The sequence below is a fragment of the Tamandua tetradactyla genome, chromosome 16 (assembly GCF_023851605.1).
Source record: "Tamandua tetradactyla isolate mTamTet1 chromosome 16, mTamTet1.pri, whole genome shotgun sequence".
Lineage (NCBI taxonomy): Eukaryota > Metazoa > Chordata > Mammalia > Pilosa > Myrmecophagidae > Tamandua > Tamandua tetradactyla.
Window position 1 is genome coordinate 26,226,229 of NC_135342.1, and position 17,215 is coordinate 26,243,443.

The 17,215-nt window shown below is 42.1% G+C and overlaps 1 protein-coding gene across 1 annotated transcript in view; it reads left to right on the plus strand.

Annotated features, from left to right (window-relative positions):
• LOC143658371 (WD repeat-containing protein 87-like) overlaps nucleotides 1-16,525 on the plus strand; it is a 107,127-nt gene extending 90,602 nt beyond the window's left edge. The window contains 8 exon segments of the mRNA XM_077130475.1: nucleotides 61-2,918; nucleotides 3,892-4,167; nucleotides 11,357-11,552; nucleotides 12,021-12,463; nucleotides 13,459-14,243; nucleotides 15,032-15,469; nucleotides 15,740-16,011; nucleotides 16,013-16,525. Of these exon segments, the coding sequence (XP_076986590.1) occupies nucleotides 61-2,918; nucleotides 3,892-4,167; nucleotides 11,357-11,552; nucleotides 12,021-12,463; nucleotides 13,459-14,243; nucleotides 15,032-15,469; nucleotides 15,740-16,011; nucleotides 16,013-16,441 (5,697 nt within the window). The 3' untranslated portion in view covers nucleotides 16,442-16,525.
• Nucleotides 16,526-17,215: the final 690 nt, after the last annotated feature.

Here is a 17,215-nt window from a genome sequence, read left to right on the forward strand (position 1 = left end):
CAAACTTTTGGTAGATGATCTTCCTCCATGGTCAATCTTCTGTCTCTCATCTTCTTTTAGGCAATACTTTGGATACAACAAAAAAATGAAGAAATGAAAGGGAGTGTAGAGAAGATGGTGGATCAAGTGCCACCCGTCCAAGCAATGGTCCACGCTGGTTCCTATCACATGTTAATTGCTTACTGTGGTGACTTGTGTCTGCGACTCTTTGCAGATCACCATAGAGCTTTCACATCTCTGGGTACAGTGCCCTGCCGTTTCTCCATCAGCTGCCTCTGCTATGATTCAAAAACTGAGCTGCTGCTGTCTGGTACCTTAGGGGCTATAGTTACCTGGTTTATCATACCAAATGGCAAGGGCCTCCAGATGGCTCAATTTTTGCCCATGCCTGGTCATGAGCTTGTACAGGGCTTTTCATTGAATGGCCCCCACGGCTCCCCCCTGGCTCTGTGTGAGAATACAATGAGGGCCTTCACTCACCAGGGCCAAGGTCAACTGGAAGAGGTAAAGAGTTTCACTCCCAGAGCAAGTGGCTCCTCCATCACTTGCTCCTTCACTTGTGTCTCTCAGGGCTATCTCTATGCTGGAAACAGGGCTGGGGAGATCCATGCTTGGGGTCTAGACCAGGGCAACTTCCTCCACAGCTTCCAGGCCCATTCCTTATCAGTGGTATGTGTCCATAGCCAACCAGAGATCCACACCTTACTAACAGCAGGCAGTGAAGGCATAGTCAAGGAATGGAATCTCACTTCTGGGAACTTGCTGAGGCAGCTGGATATTGATGAGGATCTGCAGCAACTGCAGTTTATTGATAATACAACTTTTTTCAGCCAGACTACTTATACCTTCTCATTGCACCACCTGCCCTACTTTTATAGCCTCTTCAGTGTCTGTGGTTCTGCATCCCAGAAGGTGCAGCGGGTCTGCTGTGGCCATAATTGGACCCGCATCCTCTGTGCCACTGAGGATGGTTTGTTGCGCTTCCCGTCTCCAGTAACAGGTAATCTCCTGGTTATAACTTGGCCTCTACTTATTATGGATAAGGCTGTGGCTTGGGCCTATGACTCAGACAGAGAGGAGCTTTTTGTGGCAATAGGCAGTTCTGATGTGCTGGTGTTTGATGCAACCCGCTCTCCTTGCACAACCAAGTATCTTGTGAACACGTCAGTAAACTCTGGGGATATGGTAAGATGCCTGGCCTATGGACAATCCCATTTGGTTAAGGGCCTACAAGGACTGATGTTCTGTGGGCACCAGAGTGGCATTGTGAGAATCCTCTCCCACTATAGCTGTGCCCAAATAGAGAAGATTGTTCACTCTGGAGCAGTATTGGCACTGTCTACCCTGGAAGGTCCCCAGGAAAACTCCTTGCTCTGTTCCTATGGCATGGATAACTTTGTACACCTAACAGAGGCTGTGCTTCAGGTAAACAAGGTAATCCTTCAGCCTATCAGCAAAATTCTCAGTAGTTATCCCCTAAAACATGTGATACTTCTACCTGGTTCTGTGGGTGCCATCACTGAGGACTGCTGCTGGTGTCTCTGGCACTACCAAGACTTAGAGACATCTTCAGAATCAAAACAAAGCTCCACATTTAAAGGGACAAAATGCTTGCACCAGTGTGCCATCACTTCATTTGATGTCTGCCTTTCTCTGAAACTTTTTGTCACAGGGGCCATTGATGGCACCGTTCGGATCTGGGACTTTCATGGTAGACTTATAGCTGAGTTGTATTCAGCATTGCATTTTGGCCCAGTATGCTTTGCCAATAATCGGGGTGACCTGCTTTTGACTGTCAACCAGAGTCTCTATCTGGTATCCTGCTTAAAATTGTTCCCTCCATCTCTGCTGATTCATCTAGCTATTCTAAACAATGCAGATGAAATGCAAGAAGTTCCTAAGCCCTTCCTGCCTAGCTTCTTCTTTTCCTTTGAAATAGTATTTGTGCCCAAATTAGTCTACCTTGGACAAGGGATGCAGGAATTACAAGGGCTAGAGTCCTTTATCAATAAACGGATCATTGCCTTTGACAATACCGTGCCCCATGTTGTAGAGGAAGAGAGAGACAGCCTCTTTGGGATTCGAGAAGGATCTCAATTGCAGTTTTTGAAGGATAAGGGTATTGATCTGTCCACTCTTGACCACAGGAATGATCATCTCCCACATATGATTCCTGCCCAGTTACGCCTGTTTGGCTGGGATGGACTCAGCATCTACCATGTATTACAATACTTCTTTGGTCGAGGGCAGCATTGGCTCTTTGCTCCTGATGGCTATATCCCCAACTCAGTGATCCGTGCTCGTCTTTGGCCTGAAGGTACCCCAATCTTCCTGCACTGTGATCTGCATTCACCTTGCTGAGATAAGGACTGGCGCATGGCTGAGCTCTTCAGATCCAAAGAACTCTCACCTTTGAATCTGATAGAAGAGAGAATCTCAGTGAAAACACAAGTGGATAAATTCAAAGAGTGGAGTGGAACACCTTTTGATATGCTTATGAACACAACAAATTGGATGGAAAGAAAATTTAGTGATGGGCTTATGGATAATTTAATTGAGACTGTCCTCAACTTCACAGTTTTTCTGTTCTGTAGAGAAATACAAAAAATATTTTGGTGTCCTGGCCCACATTTTTCCACTTACCAGGTATCGCCAAGGTTGCACTCTGAGGCTGCCCGTCACCTACTGGATGATACAACCCATTTCAATCCATGTATCCGTGCACTAGCCTGGGAGGGGCTGGATAGACTAGGTCTTATGAATCATCTCTTTGCTATTCCACTGACTGTGGGATTGATGGACAATGATGAGTCTGTGCGGACTAAGGCCTTATATCTTATGACAAGAGTCACAGGCATCCAAACTAAGACCATGCTGGTACACCTGCTGTAGAAACGAGAAATCTTACAGGAAATGCAGTGAGTTGGTTGATAGGTCTTCCTTCTTGTAATTTCTTCTAGCTCCTAGTCTACAGAATCTGTGTGCCTCTTCCACTTCCTACAGCTGTTTTTCTGTGTTCCTCTTTCTGTGTTCTTTGTATTTTTTCTTTTCCCAACACCTAGCCTTTTTCTCCTGACCGTTAACTAGCCTGCCCTTTCATCAGTTCCTCATTTATTTAAGATTCCTTAAGTTGCAGGTCTGCAAATATCCCAACCAAAGAAGCTTATTGTGTCACCCTGTGTTTTGGTTTGCTAATACTGATGAAATAAACTGTACCAGAAATGGATTGGCTTTTACAAAGGGGATTTATTAGGTTATAAGTGTACAGCTCTAAGGCCATGAATGTTCCAAATTAAGGCACCAATGAAAGGATACCTTCTCAGAAGAAAGGCTGCTGGCATCTAGGACTCCTCTGTCAGTAGGGAAGGCACATGGTTGAAGTCTGCTCATCCTTCTTTTTTCTGTTGCTTTCAGCTTCTGATTCCAATGGCCCTCCAAGCATCTGTGGTTCCTCACTTAGCTTTTCCAGGGCAGACTCTGAGTTTAATATTCTTAGCTTCGCCTCTCCAAATGTCTATGTACTCATTTCATCTCTCTCCTCTTTGTATCGGCTGTCAGCTCTCTATGTCGGTTCTTTTAAGGACTCCAGCAAACTAATCAAGACCTACCTTGAATGGATGGAAATAATCTAACCAAAAGTTCCCCCCAAACAATGGGTCTGCCCCCACAAGACTGGATTAAGATTAAAGGGACATGAATTTTCTGGGGTACATAGTAGTTTCAAAGCAGTACATCCCGACCACTCTTTCTTCTTTATACATCTTTTGCTTCAGCCTACTCTATACTAAATGGGTACCTTATCCCTACCTCTTCCATTGTAACTTCTCTTTTTAAAAGATTTTGTTTTATCACTGCTTCTGCATTATCCCTCTTCTCACTTGACTTTTATAGGCAAGAAACTATAGGAGAAGTCTCTCTGGACTTGCTGCTGGGGATTCAGGCTGCAGATATCACGGTCCTGCTTACTTATGTGGAGCAGCGGCTAAATGAAAACCTGACCTTATCAAATAAAGAGAAACCACTTGCTTTTTATTTTGAACCATCAAAAGCTAGCGAATTTGAGGGCCCTGCTGGACAAACACTTATACCTTTTACAGCATCTGAAAAGACCACCAAACTGAAGAAAGGCAAGAGAAGTCTTCAAGCAAAGAGCAAAAAGCTTAGCATGTGAGGTGTTTTATGGAGTATGTTTGGGGGCCACTTCTGGAGCCTTAAAAGACAGGGTCAGTAGAGCCAAGGTATAGCAGAAGATATCAGTGGGAACAGAGTTAAGTGGAAGGATATTTTTCACAGAAAGAAACCATCCAGGGAAAGATCTACCCAACAACAAATACCAAGGTCTTCTTTGTCTATGCTCTGGGAGCTGAATGAAACTATGAAAATTTCTATATCATAAAACTTCAGTTTTCTTTGCCTTTGTATCTTTAAAAGTCCACTGAACTAGATATTATGAAGGATCTCATTCAGATCTACTGTGTTTTTCTTTTTGTTTTTTTATTAACGGAAAGAAAAAAAAAGAAATTAACACAACATTTAGAAATCTTACCATTCTACATATGCACTCAGTAATTCTTAACATCATCACATAGATGCATGATTGTTTCTTAGTACATTTGCATTGGTTTAGAGGAACTAGCAACACAACAGAAAAAGATATAAAATGTTAATATAGAGAAAATAAATAAAAGTAGTAATAATAGTAAAACAAACAAACAAACAAAAAAACCCCAAAAAAACCCTATAGCTCAGATGCAGCTTCATTCAGTGTTTTAACATGATTAATTTACAATTAGGTATTATTGTGCTGTCCATTTTTGAGTTTTTGTATCTAGTCCTGTTGCACAGTCTGTATCTCTTCAGCTTCAATTACCCATTGTCTTACCCTGTTTCTAACTCCTGCTGGACTCTGCTACCAATGACATATTTCAAGTTTATTCTCGAATGTCCGTTCACATCAGTGGGACCATACAGTATTTGTCCTTTAGTTTTTGGCTAGACTCACTCAGCATAATATTCTCTAGGTCCATCCATGTTATTACATGGTTCATAAGTTTATCTTGTCTTAAAGCTGCATAATATTCCATCGTACGTATATACCACAGTTTGTTTAGCCATTCTTCTGTTGATGGACATTTTGGCTGTTTCCATCTCTTTGCAATTGTAAATAATGCTGCTATAAACATTGGTGTACAAATGTCCGTTTGTGTCTTTGCCCTTAAGTCCTTTGAGTAGATACCTAGCAATGGTATTGCTGGGTCGTATGGCAATTCTATATTCAGCTTTTTGAGGAACCGCCAAACTGCCTTCCACAGTGGTTGCATCATTTGACATTCCCACCAACAGTGGGTAAGTGTGCCTCTTTCTCTGCATCCTCTCCAGCACTTGTCATTTTCTGTTTTGTTGATAATGGCCATTCTGGTGGGTGTGAGATGATATCTCATTGTGGTTTTGATTTGCATTTCTCTAATGGCCAGGGACATTGAGCATCTCTTCATGTGCCTTTTGGCCATTTGTATTTCCTCTTCTGGTAGGTGTCTGTTCAAGTCTTTTTCCCATTTTGTAATTGGGTTGGCTGTCTTTTTGTTGTTGAGTTGAACAATCTCTTTATAAAATCTGGATACTAGACCTTTATCTGATATGTCATTTCCAATATTGATTCCCATTGTGTAGGCTGTCTTTCTACTTTCTTGATGAAGTTCTTCGATGCACAAAAGTGTTTAATTTTGAGAAGCTCCCATTTATTTATTTCTTCAGTGCTCTTGCTTTAGGTGTAAGGTCCATAAAACCGCCTCCAGTTGTAAGATTCATAAGATATCTCCCTACATTTTCCTCTAACTGTTTTATGGTCTTAGACCTAATGTTTAGATCTTTGATCCATTTTGAGTTAACTTTTGTATAAGGTGTGAGATACGGGTCTTCTTTCATTCTTTTGCATATGGATATCCAGTTCTCTAGGCACCATTTATTGAAGAGACTGTTCTGTCCCAGGTGAGTTGGCTTGACTGCCTTATCAAAGATCAAATGTCCATAGATGAGAGGGTCTATATCTGAGCACTCTATTCGATTCCATTGGTCGATATATCTATCTTTATGCCAATACCATGCTGTTTTGACCACTGTGGCTTCATAATATGCCTTAAAGTCCGGCAGCGCGAGACCTCCAGCTTCGTTTTTTTTCCTCAAGATGTTTTTAGCAATTCGGGGCACCCTGCCCTTCCAGATAAATTTGCTTATTGGTTTTTCTATTTCTGAAAAATAAGTTGTTGGGATTTTGATTGGTATTGCATTGAATCTGTAGATCAGTTTAGGTAGGATTGACATCTTAATTATATTTAGTCTTCCAATCCATGAGCACGGTATGCCCTTCCATCTATTTAGGTCCTCTGTGATTTCTTTTAGCAGTTTTTTGTAGTTTTCTTTATATAGGTTTTTTGTCTCTTTGGTTAAATTTATTCCTAGGTATTTTATTCTTTTAGTTGCAATTGTAAATGGGATTCGTTTCTTGATTTCCCCCTCAGCTTGTTCATTACTAGTGTATAGAAATGCTACAGATTTTTGAATGTTGATCTTGTAGCCTGCTACTTTGCTGTACTCATTTATTAGCTCGAGTAATTTTGTTGTGGATTTTTCTGGGTTTTCTACGTATAGTATCATATCGTCTGCAAACAGTGATAGTTTTACTTCTTCCTTTCCAATTTTGATGCCTTGTATTTCTTTTTCTTGTCTAATTGCTCTGGCTAGAACTTCCAACACAATGTTGAATAATAGTGGTGATAGTGGACATCCTTGTCTTGTTCCTGATCTTAGGGGGAAAGTTTTCAATTTTTCCCCATTGAGGATGATATTAGCTGTGGGTTTTTCATATATTCCCTCTATCATTTTAAGGAAGTTCCCTTGTATTCCTATCTTTTGAAGTGTTTTCAACAGGAAAGGATGTTGAATCTTGTTGAATGCCTTCTCTGCATCAATTGAGATGATCATGTGATTTTTCTGCTTTGATTTGTTGATATGGTGTATTACATTAATTGATTTTCTTATGTTGAACCATCCTTGCATACCTGGGATGAATCCTACTTGGTCATGATGTATAATTCTTTTAATGTGTTGTTGGATACGATTTGCTAGAATTTTATTGAAAAATTTTGCATCTGTATTCATTAGAGAGATTGGTCTGTAGTTTTCTTTTTTTGTAATATCTTTGCCTGGTTTTGGTATGAGGGTGATGTTGGCTTCATAGAATGAATTAGGTAGTTTTCCCTCCACTTCGATTATGTTGAAGAGTTTGAGGAGAGTTGGTACTAATTCTTTCTGGAATGTTTGGTAGAATTCACATGTGAAGCCGTCTGGTCCTGGACTTTTCTTTTTGGAGAGCTTTTGAATGACTAATTCAATTTCTTTACTTGTGATTGGTTTGTTGAGATCATCTATTCCTTCTTGAGTCAAAGTTGGTTGTTCATGTCTTTCCAGGAACCCGTCCATTTCATCTAAATTTTTGTATTTATTAGCGTAAAGTTGTTCATAATATCCTGTTATTACCTCCTTTATTTCTGTGAGGTCAGTAGTTATGTCTCCTCTTCCATTTCTGATCATATTTATTTGCATCCTCTCTCTTCTTTTTGTCAATCTTGCTAATGGCCCATCAATCTTATTGATTTTCTCATAGAACCAACTTCTGACCTTATTGATTTTCTCTATTGTTTTCATGTTTTCAATTTCATTTATTTGTGCTCTAATCTTTGTTATTTCTTTCCTTTTGCTTGCTTTGGGATTAGTTTGCTGTTCTTTCTCCAGTTCTTCCAAGTGGACAGTTAATTCCTGCATTTTTGCCTTTTCTTCTTTTCTGATAAAGGCATTTAGGGCAAGAAATTTCCCTCTTAGCACTGCCTTTGCTGCGTCCCATAAGTTTTGATATGTTGTGTTTTCATTTTCATTTGCCTCTAGGTATTTACTAATTTCTCTTGCAATTTCTTCTTTGACCCACTTGTTGTTTAAAAGTGTGTTGTTGAGCCTCCACGTATTTGTCAATTTTCTGGCACTCTGCCTATTATTGATTTCCAACTTCATTCCTTTATGATCCAAGAAAGTGTTGTGTATGATTTCAATCTTTTTAAATTTGTTAAGACTTGCTTTGTGACCCAGCATATGGTCTATGTTTGAGAATGATCCATGAGCACTTGAAAAAAAGGTGTATCCTGCTGTTGTGGGATGTAATGTCCTATAAATGTCTGTTAAGTCAAGCTCATTTATAGTAATATTCAGATTCTCTATTTCTTTATTGATCCACTGTCTAGATGTTCTGTCCATTGATGAGAGTGGTGAATTGAAGTCTCCAACTATTATGGTATATGAGTCTGTTTCCCTTTTCAGTGTTTGCAGTGTATTCCTCACGTATTTTGGGGCATTCTGGTTCAGTGCGTAAATATTTATGATTGTTATGTCTTCTTGTTTAATTGTTCCTTTTATTAGTATATAGTGTCCTTCTTTGTCTCTTTTAACTGTTTTACATTTGAAGTCTAATTTGTTGGATATTAGTATAGCCACTCCTGCTCTTTTCTGGTTGTTATTTGCATGAAATATCTTTTCCCAACCTTTCACTTTCAACCTATATTTATCTTTGGGTCTAAGATGTGTTTCCTGTAGACAGCATATAGAAGGATCCTGTTTTTCAATCCATTCTGCCAGTCTGTGTCTTTTGATTGGGAAATTCAGTCCATTAACATTTAGAGTTATTACTGTTTGGATAATATTTTCCTCTACCATTTTGCCTTTTGTATTATATATATCATATCTGACTTTCCTTCTTTCTACACTCTTCTCCATGCCTCTCTCTTCTGTCTTTTTGTATCTGACTCTAGTGCTCCCTTTAGTATTTCTTGCAGAGCTGGTCTCTTGGTCACAAATTCTCTCAGTGACTTTTTGTCTGAGAATGTTTTAATTTCTCCCTCATTTTTGAAGGACAATTTTGCTGGATATAGGAGTCTTGGTTGGCAGTTTTTCTCTTTTAGTAACTTAAATATATCATCCCACTGTCTTCTAGCTTCCATGGTTTCTGCTGAGAAATCTACACAGTCTTATTGGGTTTCCCTTGTATGTGATGGATTGCTTCTCTCTCGCTGCTTTCAAGTTCCTCTCTTTCTCTTTGACCTCTGACATTCTAACTAGTAAGTGTCTTGGGGAACGCCTATTTGGGTTTAATCTCTTTGGGGTGCGCTGCACTTCTTGGATCTGTAATTTTAGGTCTTTCATAAGAGTTGGGAAATTTTCAGTGATAATTTCTTCCATTAGTTTTTCTCCTCCTTTTCCCTTCTCTTCTCCTTCTGGAACACCCACAACACGTATATTTGTGCGGTTCATATTGTCCTTGGATTCCCTGATACCCTGTTCAAATTTTTCCATTCTTTTCCGGATAGTTTCTGTTTCTTTTTGGAATTCACATGTTCCATCCTCCAAATCACTAATTCTATCTTCTGTCTCTTTAAATCTATCATTGTACGTATCCATTGTTTTTTCCATCTTTTCTACTTTATCCTTCACTTCCATAAGCTCTCTGATTTGTTTTTTTCAGTTTTTCTATTTCTTCTTTTTGATCAGCCCATGTCTTCTTCATGTCCTCCCTCAATTTATCGATTTCATTTTTGAAGAGGTTTTCCATTTCTGTTCGTATATTCATCATTACCTGTTTCAGCTCCTGTATCTCATTGAACTATTGGTTTGTTCCTTTGACTGGGCCATATTTTCAGTTTTCTGAGTGTGATCCGTTATCTTCTGCTGGCATCTGGGCATTTAGTCAGATTTCCCTGGGTGTTGTACCCCACAGATTGAAAGATATTTCTGTGAAATCTCTGGGTTCTGTTTTTCTTATCCTGCCCAGTAGGTGGTGCTTGTGGCACACGTTTGTCTACGGGTTCCACCAGTGAAAGTTGCTGTGGGTCCTTTAACTCTGGAAAATTCTCGCCGTAGGGGAGGTTCGGCAGCCAAAGCGTCTTGGAAGAGTGCTACCGGCCCGGGGGACTGAACGCGGGGAGGGTCGCCGGCCACCGCAGCACGGGAGAGCGTCTGGCCGAATTACCTAGTCGGCCCGGGGCGCCAAGCGTGGCGGGAGGGCGCCAGCTGTCGCAGCCCGGGAGAGTGCACTGTTCCCAGCCGGACCGGGGAGTCATGTGTTTGGAAGGGACCCCCCGGTCACTGTTCTCCGCAGTCTGGGGATTTCCGACCGAACTCTCTCAGTTGGTCTGGGGGGCCTCGCGTGGTGGGGGCGCCAGCCGCCGCGGCCCAAGGGGACCGCCTGTCCAATTCTGCCAGCTGGCCTGGGAAGGAGGAAGGGAGGGACTCCGGCCGCTTGCCTTCCCACCCAGGAAAGCCCGCACCCCTCGCTGATCTCACCGGAGCTGGTTCTCCCAGACAGTCAGCTGTTCCAGGATGGGGTACGCCGTCCCTCTGATCTCTGTCGTGGCTCCGGGAGCTGCTCTGTATTGTCTCCACTCCCCCCGTAGCTGTTCTGGAGAAGGATAGGTGAGGGTGGCAAGGCTGTTGAGGCCGGTGGCGGAGTAGCCGGTGAAGGCGGAAGAGGGGAGAGGAGGGTGGGCGGGTCGGCTGCTGCGGGGCGTGGGCGCCACGCGGCGGGCCGGCGGACAAAGAGGGGAGAGGAGGGCGGGCGGGTCGGCTGCTGCGGGGCGTGGGCGCCGCGCGGCGGGCTGGCGGACAAATAGCTACTGTGTTTTTCTTAACTATTTTTCTCCCAATGTCTCTGCAGTTAAAAAGGACCTGAGAATTGCCAGGGAGCACAGAAAGACAGAATTTGGATTGTTTAGCACTGTGCTGGTGCCTTCAGAGGAGAAAGGTGAACAAAGAGAGACCAGGGATTTAGGGCAAATTGATACCAAGGGTATTGTCTTTGAACCAGAGCCACCACTAACCACTTGCATCCCAGTCCAGTCCCAGGGTAATGCTGAATCAAAGGAAATCACATTGGAGGCCACAGAAGCCCTGGGAGATACAGGGGCCATGGAGGTCACAGAGATCACGAGGGTCACAGATCAATATGACAAGAAGGATGATAGAGAGGTGATTTCTCAGCTGGAAAGAAAAGCACACATGAAAATGCTTTGGAAAAGGGCTGTGCAGAAAGACCTCAGGAAAGCCGATGTGAAGAGGGTAGAGAAAATAGATCTGCAGAATATTTCACAGGTGGCTATAGAAAAGCCCAAGGAAGAAGTCATACAAGTTTCTGAACAAAAAGAAGTTATAAAGAAGAAACTTAAAAAGAGTAGCCATGGTTTGTCTGGGACTCCTGGATACACAAGCAGAATAGGCATCAGTTCTTGGTGGGATGACATTTGCTATCTTGTCACTCAAGGATAGCAAGTTCCCATCCAGGAATGTTACAGGACCTGGGTAAAGAATTGGTGGAGTTGGCTCAGGTTATGCTTGTTGACCGACAGCCCAGCTGGGATCTCTTCCAAGAGATCTTCCCCCTATTAAAAGCCTCAGGAGGATTCTTGTCAGAATTGAATAAGAGAGTATTGAAGGAATCATCCATCATAGCAGACAAAGTAGATCAAAGAGCTTTAAGGACAGTGGAGTTGAGGGAACAAAAGAATAAAACATTAAAGAAGAACAGGACATTTTCTCAAATCAAGAAAAAAAAAGTTTCTTTCTTAGAAGATCACCTAGACTTAGAGAAAAGGAAATTTAAAAAGGAAGTAAGGAAACTTTCCAAGCAAGAAGGGAAAATAGTTGAAGAAAAGAGAAAACTGACTAAGCCAGAGAAAAAATCATTGCAGGACAAGGAAAAACCAATCAAGGATCAAAAGAAACTGACCCATTAAGAAGGAAAAATGTCTAGGGAAGAAGAAATACTGGCTTTCTTACAAAAGAAATTAACAAAGAAAGAGCTGAAGATAGCCATAGAAGACAAGACATTGACTGAAGAAGAGGGGAAACTGCTAGAGAAAGGAAAGAAAGTGGCCAGGAAAAAATGGAGATCCTCTTTGGTGAGGAAAAAGCTTGCCTGGGCAAAGAGTATGCTGGCACAGGAAGAAGGTACGTGGGCCAAGGAAGAGAGGTTACTGGTCTGGAAAGAGGCGATGTTGGCCCAGATGGCAGAGGACCTGGGTGAGGAAGAGGAGGAACTGATCAGGGAAAAGGGGGAACTGGCTGGGAAAGAAGAGGAACTGGCCTGGGAAGAAGAACTGGCCTGGGAAGAAGAAGTAATCTCAGACATAGAAAAACAAGTTAGAGAAGAAGAGAAAAAGTCCCATGAAAAGAAGAAACACATATGGGAAGAGAAGAAGCATATTGATGAAGAAGAGAAACAACCTTGGAAAAGGGGGAAATTGACCCCAGAAGAGAAATATTTGTCTACAGAAGAGGAAGAACTGTCTGGAGAAGAGGGAAGAGAGGTGCTAGAAAGAGAGAGCTTGACAGACCAAGAGAATAAATTGACCCCCCAAAAGGAGAAATGGTATAGAAGAGAGGAAAAACAGATTCATGAAATGAAGAAACAAAATCTTGGAAAGAAAAACCAAGTTGTAAAACAGGATGAACATGAGAAACAAGACCAGAGAGAGAGGCAGCCTCAGAAAGAAGAGAAAGAGGCTGAGAAAAACAGACAAGCAACCTGGAAAAGAAAGAAACTGGACCTAGAAGAAGAGAAACAGGTTGGGGAAATGGAGAAATATTTATGAAAAGGAGAGAAATCAGCCCGGGAAGAAAAGAGGCAGGCCCTGGAACAGAAGAGAAAGGCCTGGAAAGAGAAGAGCCAGGCCAAGGGAGGAGAGAGTCAGGCTGAGGAAGAAGAGAGACAAGCTCAGAAAGAGAAAAGATTACCTCAAAAGGTGGAGAGAGAGACTGAGAAAAAAACCCAGTTCACCAGAGAAAAAATGAAGCTGGCCCCAGAAGAGGGGAAAAGAGTGGAGGAAGTTGAGAAAAGCCCCCAGAAAGAAGAGAAACAACAGGCCATGGAAAAAGAGAAACAGGCCGAGAAAGAGGGAAAATGGATTAGGAAAGATAGGAAAGCAACTGACAAAAAAAAAAAAAAAAAAAACCATGGACCTGGGGTAAGAAACTAGCCTTTCAACAGGAGAAACAGGCCAAGAAAGAGAGAATATGGGGTCAGAAGGAGAAGAAATTGTTCTGGAAAGAGGAGACAGATGTCAAGCAAAAGAAACAACAGGCCTGGAAAAAAAGGAAATTGTCACAAGAGAAGGAAGAACAGGCTGATGAAATGGAGAAACAGTTCAAGGAAAAAAAGACAAGAACATTGGAGAAGAGACTGGCCCAGAAAGATAGCAAACTGGTCAAGGAAGAGAGGCATATTGTTAAAAAAGAAAAGGCAATAGCCAGGGAAGGAATTGCCATAACTAAAAGAAGAGAGAAAATACTGAAAGAAGAGAAAGAAAATTGGGACAAAAAGGGTAAACTGTCCCAGGAAGAGAGGAAACTGACTAATAACATTAGGATCAAAGAGAAGATGCCCAAAGAGGAGAGAATACAGGCAATGAGAACACTGGCTATGAAAAGGGGGATTAGTTATGAAGAAAAGCCTAGTTCTACAGAGAAATTATTAAGGATGAAAGAGAATCAACTGTTGAAGATCTTGGCTACGGTAATCAGAAAAATGAGTAATGTGCCTTTGGAAGAAATAGAAATAACTGAAGAAGAGAAAGAACTGGCTCAGAAAAGGAGAATACTGACTGATGAAGAGAGCTTGGAGGAGGACCGAAAGTTACTGGAGAAGGTCCAGGAAAAGCCACTATTAGATAAAATCCAGGTAGAGATTATGTTAAAGGAGATCCAGGAGCAATATCTGTTTGAAAAAATGCAGCTAGAGGAGCTTTCGAAGAGGATTGAGAAGAATGAATCAGAAAAGATCCAGGTGAAGTGGTTATTAAAGAATATGAGAAATATACTGTTTGAGGAATTATATGAGAACTTGATTGAGAAGGAAACAGAGGAAGGTCTAACTTCCCCCAAGAAGGAAAAAGAGGAGGAGAGTCTGATTGTGGAAAAGGTGATCCTATCCAAGAAGGAGAAAGGGAAAAGCCTGATTCTGAAGAAGATAAAGAAGGTAAGCCTGAGGGAAAAGAAACTAGAGGGTTTGGCTAAGAAACATAAGAAAAAGAGTGACTCAACCAAAGAAAAGGATGAGAGGTTAACTACGGAGAAAGAGAGGCTGACTAAGAAGAAAAAGGAGGGTCCAAGTGAGGAAGAAAAGGAGCAACTTGGCAAGAAGGAGAACCTGAGTGAGGGGAAGGAGAGCCTGAGTGAAGAAGAGAAGAGCCTGAGCAGGGAGGAGGAGGAGGAGAAGGAGAGTCTGAGTGAAGAGGAGGAAAAGAGACTGAGTGAAGAGGAGGAGGAGAGTCCTAGTGAGGAGGAGGAAGTGAGCCTGAGGGAGGAGAGCCTGAGGCAGGAGAGCCTGAGTGAAGAGGAAAAAGAGAGTCTGAGCAAGGAGGAAGTGGAGGAGGAGCTGGAGAAGGTGGAGAAAAATGAAAAAGAATAAATGGAGAAAGATGTAGAGAGAGCACTCTTAAAGGAGGGATTGAGCTTATCCAAGCTAGTGATAACGGGTGAAGATCTTGCTGAGGAAAGGAAGGATACAGCTAGAAGGAAAATGCTTTTTAAGAAAGAGGGAATGCAGAGAGGCTCCATAACTGTGGACAAGGTTATGTGGTCAAGTTTTACAAAAATCTCCTTCAAAATACCACTCCAGGAAGCTATGAGGGAAAAGGGGGGAATGCCCTTGAAAATATTAAGGGATCATTTGGATTTGGATGGACAGGACAGTCAAATTCTTAGAGTATACCCCACAGCAAGTTCATGGGGAAGACAAAGGAATGTACTTTTGGAGAAAGCCAGGGACATGTTTTACAAGCCATGGAAACAGGCTTAGAAACCCAGATCCCAAAAGGCCTCCATAAGCCAAAGTTCCAGTTATCTGATATTAACACGGAAGCACAGAAACATGAACACAGGCCCACAGGTGGCAGGTGGAAGTTGGTTGTGCAATATCATCAGGATTTCCCAACTCCAGCTCCAGCCCCAGCCCCAGCCCCGGCCCCAGCCCCAGCCCTTCCCTTTTTACCTGAAATGCCAGCTGAAAAATACCAAAAGCCTGGCTATTCAGAAGCAAGTTTCTCAGATGAGGACTGGTTTAGCAATGCTTTAATAAGGGTGGAAGCAGGAGAGCAACTTTCCAGGGCCAGTTTCCATCGACTGAGCCAGTTCCTCAGAGACTTCAGTTCAAAGGGATACTTGAAATGGATGCATCTGGCCAATCTCAAGGCTGTTGCTAAACACCTCAGACAGAAGCAAGAGTTAAGTCACACTGATATATCACAACTCTATAAGGTTGTTTTGAGTCCAGTGCACTTAAAAGTGATCCCTCCAATTAGAAGAAAAGAAAAGGAGAGCTGGCTAAATCCATTCCCTCTTCCTGAAGCTGCGTTACCATCAACCACAAAGAGGGATCGTGTCCCACAGACTTTCAATTGGCATCTCTTAGCCGAATCCTACAGGAAGAAAGAGGCACAACAGGTATTCACTGCTGTTAAGGAGATAAAGCATCTTTATCCAGTTAGAAGAGATCTTCCCACAGCTCTCTATCCCTCTATGGACAAAAAATCATTGGCTTTGATATTCCAGAGGGACTTCAAGGTCTTGCAGTGCAGGGGTGAGCTCCCCAAATTTCCCAAAGCAAAGAAGAAAGCACCGCCTATTTCTGCACCAGTGTTATCATCAGCTACCAAGAGGATTCAAGTCCCAAAGGCTGTAAATTGGCATCTTTTAGGAGAACCTTACAGGAGTGAGCGGACACAGCAGTTAACCAATGTTCGCAAAGAGATGATGTCGCGACATTTTTATCCTCTCACAAGAGATGTTTTCACAGGTGCCCGTGCCTCTGTGGACAAGCAAACACTAGCACTGATGTTTCAGAAGAACTTCTGGGCTTTTAAGGGTAAGAACAGATTTCCCAAATTGCCCATGGTGGCAAAGAAAGCACAGACTGTCTCTAAAAAAAAGGGAGGAAGTACCTCGATGGGAGACATTTTTGGCACTATACCATGTTTTACAGATGTTGCAACAGCGATATGCAGAAGACAGCACTGCTTGGATGGAACAATTCTACCAGCTCATGGACCTGTATGAACTTAAGTCCCCCAGGATCCAGAGGCTTCTATTAGATTTGCTGCAGAGGGAGGAACCCCAACCCCAAGAGATCATCTATAAAAAAGCCCTGAAGACCAAGGAGCTGGTACTTGGTGAGCGGTTGTTCTTTGGTTTATTTTGTGGTGGTTCCCAAGCCACTGCAGGTCCCATAGATTTCCAGGAGGTGATACCCCTTCCTGGGCAGAACACTGTATATAGTCTCCAACCTGTGGGCATTGCCCAATATAGGTTCCTAGAACTTGCCTGGAAAAGCCTACCACAAGTTGATTCTTAACCTCATTGAGAAGTTGTCCAACATCCCTACTCCTACTCTTTGATTTGACCTATTAGGACTTTGGGGTCCTGTTGGAAAATGAGCCTGGGCCACAGAGTTTAAACCTCTTTACTTGGTGCCCACTTAGAGGTGGGGCTAGAAGAGGGTCTGTTTCTATATACTGAATAAAATGACATTTCTTAGTTGTAGCAAATACCCTGGCCTGTTTCTCTTCTTCTTTAAGTCTAGAGTCTCTTGGGAAATGGTCAAAGAAAACAAATATCCTTTGCCCTAAAAGAGGGACATTTGTTTTTTCCAGTTAGAAGGTTAGGGGCCAGTACCTGATGGCTTTGATAGAAAAGTCTGTCCTGGCACTCTTTATCCCAGACCCTCAGAGGGTCTGGGAAGGAGAATGTCTGGTACAGTGATTTTTGTACTTACCATTAATATGAGAGAAAGCAGAGAAAAGCTATAATTTTGCCCTTTTACAAAGTTCCTGAATATCTTTAAGCTTCAATGTTCTCATCTACATAATGGGGATAAAGAATGAAATAGTTAAGAATTCAGTGAGAATTCAGAAGAAATCTCATTCCAATCCTTTCTCATCCATTTACAAGCTCTTTGATTTCTTTAACTCATTTAGTAGCTCTTTGATTTCAGGTTTTGGTTTTCTTAAAGGAAAATGGTGATAATAATGTCTATTGAAATGCTTGTCTCTGATGGGATGCTATTCTAATGAGAGATAGTGTGTGCATGAAAATAGGGATTGTAGAATCAAAACATGATTTACATCCC